Source organism: Physcomitrium patens, chromosome 15 (genome assembly GCF_059467195.1).
Source record: "Physcomitrium patens ecotype Gransden chromosome 15, ASM5946719v1, whole genome shotgun sequence".
In the NCBI taxonomy this organism is placed as follows: domain Eukaryota; kingdom Viridiplantae; phylum Streptophyta; class Bryopsida; order Funariales; family Funariaceae; genus Physcomitrium; species Physcomitrium patens.
The window spans coordinates 11,574,004-11,581,951 of NC_143424.1; the positions used below are offsets into that span (position 1 = coordinate 11,574,004).

At 35.6% G+C, this 7,948-nt stretch overlaps 1 protein-coding gene across 4 annotated transcripts; it reads right to left on the reverse strand.

Moving 5' to 3' along the window:
* Positions 1–27: 27 nt before the first annotated feature.
* LOC112292652 (uncharacterized) lies at positions 28–5,222 on the reverse strand. 4 transcript variants are annotated; one of them, XM_090256445.1, is made up of 6 exons: positions 4,600–5,222; positions 4,069–4,373; positions 3,469–3,725; positions 2,431–2,580; positions 844–2,118; positions 28–679 (listed from the first exon to the last, which is right to left on the reverse strand). In XM_090256445.1, exons 5-6 carry the CDS (start codon positions 1,799–1,801, stop codon positions 189–191), a joined length of 1,449 nt encoding a protein of 482 aa, XP_090112571.1. In that variant the 5' UTR covers positions 1,802–2,118; positions 2,431–2,580; positions 3,469–3,725; positions 4,069–4,373; positions 4,600–5,222; the 3' UTR covers positions 28–188. The 4 variants fall into 4 exon arrangements, with proteins under 4 accessions (XP_090112571.1, XP_090112570.1, XP_024397121.1 ...); XM_090256444.1 differs by having other exon boundaries at positions 3,469–4,373; XM_024541353.3 differs by lacking the exons at positions 3,469–3,725; positions 4,600–5,222 and having other exon boundaries at positions 4,069–4,206.
* Between the last annotated feature and the right edge of the window lie 2,726 nt (positions 5,223–7,948).

Consider the following 7,948-nt stretch of genomic DNA (forward strand, 5'->3'; position numbering starts at 1 on the left):
TGATGCATGCAACGCGCAAACTTAGGCTTGCTCCGGAAGATAACGTGTATGGAGACGAATCACAAATTCACATGCTGCCTAAATTGGCAACGCTAGTGACTAAGAAGTTACTATTATGTAACTCATGATTGTATTTGCACAACTATTCAACTTGTATAGAAAGAGGCGCTGGAAACCTGGTAAGCGTTCTATCTTTTCAAACTATGCCCATCTAAAACAATCTCAAACAAATCTGATTCTGCTTCTGAATGGTCATGGCGATGGAGTTCCTGAGTATTGGTATACTCCAAGTCTGACAACCATTGGGAGTCAAACCTGCCCATCGAGAAGAGGTCAGAACTCAGGTCATCATCAAAGAATGAACCATTCTTGCTGGGTCTCGCCTGTAGGATACGGCAGCATGGGTTTGCAACTCTGGTGATGTTTGCAGGGGCATACTCAAATGATTTCTGGCCTAGGTTTATCAAAACTGTCACGTCATAGTTGCTGGCTATAGTTGGGTAGAGCGGATTGCTGAAATCAGCACTCTTCAACAGGGCTTCGTGAACCAGCTCACCGTTTATGGTGAAGTAGACTCTCTTCACTCGAGGGTCAAATCCACATCCTACTGTTGTCTTCACTGTTCCCCACGGTCGACCTTTAGTTGGCACGAGATCCTTGCCTTGTAGATGTGGCATACCTGGTCAAATCAGAGCAAGATAGGAGAGCAACTTGAAAATAGGTCTTTAATAGCATTCAAAGAGTATGCGCAACATAAACAATTTTATGTATTTTGTGTTCGTACAATTGGTGAATTGTGAGAATTGGAATAAGTACAAGTTGAGAGAGACGATGGTAACTGACCATTGACATAGCATTGGCCGTCTGCCGATAAAAATCCGACAGAGCCTGGATCGAAGCCTAGAAGACGAAAGGGTGGAGCTTCTGCACCTGCAAGGCCAACTGAGAGGAGTTCATCCCAGTCAATTTGGTCCACTTCGCTTGAGTGTTCGAGATCTCCTTCCTGCTCGTTCTTAGGTGCAGTCAAATGTTTGGAGCTCAAGTTTTTTTCGTTGTCCAAATCTGCATTGCCCTTCAGCTGAGTATCTAACTTCCGACAAAACTCGATATCATTAAATTCTGTCAAACTCTGGCCTCTTTGATACCGATCTGATGTCAAAGCTTGGGCAATGAGCTTCACCCGCTCACTTCCAGCCAAAGAGCTGTGTTCTGAGCTCAACTCGTTTCCAGAAGCTAAAATACAAAGCTCAAAATAAGCATCTTGAGGGTAAGGGCAGGGACCGAGAATAGGGCCAGGCAGAGGTAGGGCTGTTTGTAGTGCTTGCACGGGCAGCACACAGCCATCCTTGCTGGATCGCAATCCTGGATTCAAACGAATTTGTTGCAAGCATTCCCCCGTGCCGTTTGACATCCAACTGATCTCTGGTGCGCAGAATTTCATAGCCGAGCAAGAACAACACATCTCCCACATTTGGTGCACAGGAGTTGCGAAGGCTCCCATTGCAGAAGTAGCATAGGAAAATGAAAATGCGGCCCATCCATGCTCCAGAGCCGTAATCACATGCGAAGGGTGTTCGCTCCATTGAAAGGCCCTCAAAGGTAAGCTGCTCCGCCAGAAACTGGCCATGAGGGCGCTACGTTTGAGTGCCGCATCACGCCTGTCTATAGGCAACGGTTCTGGCTCTGTTACAAAATACTTCCTCCATAATTTTCTAGCATATGAGTAGATGAAAAGCACAAGGAATAGGGTTGGCAGTGATGCAGCTAATACTGCCATAATAATTGACCAAGCATGTTCCATCTCTCCCTCATGTGTGATTTGATTTTGCAGCAGTCTTTACCCCAAATCCAGAGCCTCCCGGCCATGCCCTTTTTCTGTTACGAACTTGAACACTGTCTCTGCACTAACGAAACTGGAATCAATCCACCGTCACCCATCATTTCAATTCCCGCTCTCAGCTTCACATTGCTCCTGCACCTGTCTCGAGACCACCATTCCATCCGGTCGGGATTTGAGCTTCAGAAACCAATTGATGCTGGCTTGCTGGTTTGTTTCTTTTTCTTTTTATTATTTTCCTAATGTCGTTTCGTACAATTTTCTGGCGACGCAACTTAAACCTGCAACGTGGTAACAGATCACATGAAATGGTTACGAGTAATTTGACGCCAAAGGTGCAGAAAAAACTGACTCATACTAACAGATCTCGTCGGTTCAAAGTATCACCAAGCAGGGTTTCTTGACTGAAACCCTGCGACTGATAACATTGTTGACGTATTCATTAGGTTCCTCTAACCAGACAAATAAAACATGAATTTTTTTTCCAGAATCGGAATCGAACCTCCACTCAAGTGAACTTGGCCTACTGCCCACCTCACCAACCGCTCGGCAAACACTACTCCTTGACTGTCAGATAATCACTTAGAGGTTACCTTCACTTGTGATAGTTGAGGCCGTTCAATCCACGGGCGCAGGTGGCTTCATCTTGGCCTCCGAAGTGGCTTCCACCAAGTTGTTGCAGTGGCGTCAAATTCTAAAGGCGTGCTTCACATTCACCAAGCAAGATTCAATCGAAGACCACCCTGCATTCAGTCCAAACGAAAACATCAACAAACTCATTTCGGACATAGTTGCGCGCGTTAAGGATGAACTCTTCCTTGAGGGAATAGCGGTGGACAAGAACGAACACTATTGGCATTCTCAGATGGACCGATCCATTCAATCCTAAAGCAGTTCGGATTTCAAACACGCGGCGACCACGTCAAATACTACGAACACGTCAGGACTGGGAAAATGTCAAATTCTTCAAAGCTTGACATTTCTTTCATAACTTAATGAACTCACGAACGCTAAGAATAGGGTGCTGCTCTGTTTCGTGTCCCGAAGAAACCATCACGAGGGCGAGTGACACGGAAACCTTAGAAGACAGGTCCACTTCAATGATCCATTTCTACACTAATAATAATCCAAAAGACGGATCTGTAACATAATTGCGACCAGCTAGGACGCGTATTATTTAATATTATTCGCAATCCGCTAAAATTCTTTTCACGCATGTCCTAAAGATGTCAAGAATGGGCATGTAAAGATCTGTGACGCGCACTGACGAGTAGTGCCTAGGCACGATACTTGAAATTACGTCACTGCTAAAATGGAACTGAAGGTGCTAAATGTTTTAGACCTGGGAGAAGATTTCTTCCTGGAGTTTTGTGAAGTAAGCTCTCAGTATGCAGTTCAAACTATTGAACCTCAACATTCTCAAACATTCAAGAGTGCTCAACAGATTAATGTCGTAATTCTCAGGAGGGAGACAAATTAAAAGAAAACTCGCTCCAAGACTTGAGTCGCAATGCAAGCAATGATAAACTGTGTCGGAGAACATAAGCTGCACCAAAACCAGTCTTCGTAGTAGCATAAATGCAGCTCATCAGCCAAATACACAGAAAATAACTACTCCGAAATCACTCTACCTCGCAAACTGCAGGTGATCATGGTCTGCGCAACTATACTTTACTCCATCTTCCTGCACCACAATCGTTCACTCTGTCCAATTGAAGGAGCTTGTCCCTTGCTCCATAGCCTCCATGCCCCTCCATGTTGCGCTTTTGCAGTTTTATCCGGATGGTGGTTGCCTGAGTAGCCTTGACTCGCCAGTACAATAAGAAAGATGCTCGCTCAGTGAGCACTGAAGCCTCTGTACGACGTCTCTCCTCTCTCCTGGCACCACCTAGAGTGCCCCTCCCAATAAGTCAAGTTTCAGTCCAACGAGACTTCCCAGCTAATTAGTCACTCCACACATACAGACACCAAAGCGTCGCAGGCTTTTGCCAGACCTGACATGAAGCAGAGAAGAGGGAGACAGAGCGATAGAAAGGGAGGGATGTAGACTCTCGAACTAGAGTAGCGGGGCGACAGACTCCAACTCGGCTGCGACGCGGATGCCAACACACCTGCGCGTAAAAAGCCGATGCCCGGCAAGCTCTAGGGGACGCATTTCAAAACCAAGCTCAGTCCACAGCCCCAGCGCGTGGCGCACAGCAGCAAACAGCACAGCGACAAGAACCTCTCACCTAATCTTCTTGATGTCACGCCACAGCACCTCCCTGTACGTTCTCCGAATCACCTTGCTTGCGTATCCATCCATTCCTGCTGCCACTCTTCCCCTCCCCTGACACCAGAATCAATCATCGACGATTGTCTGGTCACTACTTTGCATCCTCAGGAGAGTCTCTTAGATTGCGAACACCATACGATTCTTCAGCCTACGTACTTCCCACAGCCTTTGATCGCTTCTCATTACCCCCGCCTACACTGCTCCGGTGACGATGCTATCCTTCACCTGCACCGTGGCCTCCACACTTCCCTGCTCCTGATCCTGAAGCAGCATCGACGTCGTGGTCGTGGTCATGGTAGAGGAGGCATCACAGACAGAGCATGACGAGGCAGCGAGTGCAGCATTGGCAGTAAAAAAAAGCAGGCAGACAGGCAGACAGACGATGGAGGAAGAGGGAGAGTGCGCTGGAGCTGGTTGGACACAACAAAAGCAACAACAACTACAACAACAACAGCATCAGCAGCAGTGGTAGAGAGATGAAAGTTACATGGTCGTGAAGTAGAAGACGAAACAAGGGTAGCACATCCATATAAACTCCATTACGACGATGAGAGGGTGGGGGGTGAGGGGGGGAGGCACTCCCTTTCAGAGTGTGTACCTGGTCTGTGTGGAGATTAATGCAAACTGCCACTGCTCTCGCAGGAGGAAGGAAGGACACGGGGGGAGAGGGAAGGGGGGTACCAGCAGCACATCGCCGAGTGCTGGTGCCTTCCTTGGCCATGGAATCTGAGGTTTTAATTTAGAATATTATTAGCCATATTAAACACAATGATTCTTCAAAACTAGTCAAAGCTTTTTTGATACTAACTGAAAAAATCAATATAAATATAGTAAAATTAGTCTTAGAAATTAAATATAAACATATATGAACTGCAGTAGATAGTGAAAATATAAAACCTCTTTATTTATAGTATTGGTAACACATATTAACGAATAAATAGACTATGTAAACCTGGTATATTAAATATTTATGTGTTTCAAACAGAATTATAATATTATAAACTTATTTGCACATGCTGAGTAGTTAATATTAAGTTGGCTTTAGTTTTACATTCCAATAAATATGTATTGAGAGAGAGAGAGAATATATAATATAAAAATAAAATTATTTGATATTTTGAATCAAAAAAATCTTTACTTTGTACAACATCTTTATATACTTTAAAATTTAACATCATATAACTTGAATTTGTCTTGTAGCTTTAAAATAGAAAATAAAGTAACTAATCTATTATATGCAATTTTCAAATATGAAATAAAATGATACATGTATCCTTAAATTAGATTCAAAAGATAAAGTGTTTAAAAAAATAAAGAAAATAATGAATTTCATAAAAAATATAGGGATAACTTATTTCATTTAAATCATTTACCAGCCATAAAACACTTCGAATAAGTAAAAATATTTCTAAGTATTTAGTATAAAAACTTAGTATATATTTAATGTATATAACATATAACTTAGATATTTTTTTAAAATTTATTATATATATATATATATATATATATATATATATGAATTCAGGTTTATTAATATTAATATTTTATTTAAATTTTATTTATTCCAATGCTATTTTTTTAATTGTAGTATATTGCAGATATATACAAATTTTCAACTTTAATTTTTAGTCAATAAATTTACTTTAAAATTCCAAGAAATTCTTTAATATTGTGATATACTCTAAAACAAAAAAAATTCTTATATTATAATGGTTTAAAGTTTTATCACTTTAAAATTATTCTTTTAAAATTTTTTTTAGAATACTTAAATTTAAAAGTCATTTAACAAGTTCTAACCATAATAAAATAAAAGGCTTCTAGTTTTTTAAATATTAAATTATAAAATTAAATAAAAAAATTATACTTTATGAATATACGTAAAATTTAAAGCTTGTAAAGTATACTTTTATTTATTTACTTTTACCATTTAATATTTTGAATCTAAATTTATAAAATATTAAATTTTTTGAATTTAAAGCTTATGAGTATTTTGGATGTAAATTGGATTCAAAGCTTATGAATATTTTATAAATTTAGAATCACCCAAATTGAAATTAGAATTAATAACCTAATCCTTATTGACAATTGATTATAGATTTTAAATCTAGAGTCTAAATCCTAAACTTTGTCAATTTTTTGTCATTAAGAAGTAAAACATATTAATTATATTAGAATCAAATAGTCTTAGTTTGTGATATATGTAAAATTACTTATCTTATGTTTAAAAAGTAAGGTTCAAAGAAACATAAATACAAAAAATACAAAAATAAAAAAATAAAAAATATATTAAAAAAAGCATATATATATATATATATATATATATATATATGTCTGTATGTTAAATAATAAAACCACAAAAAATAGTTGTATTACATGTTGAATTGAATCATGGTCCTATAAAAAAGCATAATTTATTTTTTGATTATGTATTAAAAATATCTAAACTAAGCATAAAAAAACATAATTTATATTGTAAATATTATATATATTACGAATAATATTTAGCAATTAAAATTTATTTATATTAAATAAAAATATTTATTTTTATAAATAAACTTGATAAATAAGTAAATATTAAATACTTATCAATCAAAAAAATTGATTAAAATTGTTATATTTTTTCTTATTGTTTCAAATTTAATAATTCATAATAAGAAGATGGACTACTAACAATGATACAAAGTAAGCAATCATAATACCTTTTGTTATAATACATATAAAGTAAAAACTTATGGTAGAAACCATTTTTATAACACAAAAGAAACTTAACTATTGTATCTTACAAATCTACATATGGATATATAAGTTATATTAAATCTATGTGTTATTGTTTTATATGTTTTAATTTTATAATCTTACTTATTTGTTTTAATTAAGAGAAATTTCTCATCAAAAAAAATTCCTAAAAAGTATTTATTAGAATATATATATAAATATTAGCTTTTTAATTAACAATATTTATACACATATAGTCTAAATTCAATCACATATATCAAAAGTTAACTTTTGATGTATTTTATTAAAAAATTACTACTTATATTATTAAATTAGTATTTAAAAATAAAAAATAATTTAATAATTTAATTGGGTTAAATTTTAAATTTTAAAAATAAAAATAGATATTTAATTTAATATTATTATAATATTTGAATAAATAATTATTAAAAATTCAACATATTCATCTTATTAATAATAATTTAAAAATATAAATCTATATAAATTATACCATATTATTCGTATATAAATCCATATCAATTAAGAACTCATCTCAGAGTTCAAAAATCAAAAAATTATATTTTGATTAAAAATATATTAAGATTGTAAATATTTAACAAAGGTTTTTTTAATTTCTTTTATTGCGAGGCAATTTTTACTTACAAGAGAAAATAAGATGCTTTAATTTTTAAATATTTTAATTGATTAAAAATAAGAATTTTCTTTTACCGAGCTTTATACTTAGAAAAGTAAGTCTAAAGACCCTAAGAAGAAAACCTAAGATAGAATATAATATTTTCTTATATAGTAGAATAGTTATGTCATTTGGAAATTTTATTAGACTAGTCTTAAAGAGATAGCTTTTAAAAGTAAATAAAGAGGATGCGTCGATATACACTTAAATAGACTATTAAAAAATAGAAATGATTTTTTTCTAAAATATTTAGACTTATTATAATTTTTATTTGTTTTATTTATTTATTTTTCATTGCATCTTCTTACAATGTACTTTATCAGAAGAACAATCATTCTAAATACATGCTTTTCTTTAACAAATGAGGAACCGTAGTACAACTTTAAAACCATGGTCTTTTAAAATGGGCTTTTAGATGTAAATTGCC

Excerpts from the sequence above, each read along its gene's own strand:
- LOC112292652 (XM_090256445.1), bottom strand. The coding sequence starts at position 1,801 with ATGGAACATGCTTGGTCAATTATTATGGCAGTATTAGCTGCATCACTG. Across the intron at positions 680-843 it reads CGGCCAATGCTATGTCAATG|GTATGCCACATCTACAAGGC; the intron begins GTCAGTTACCAT and ends TGATTTGACCAG.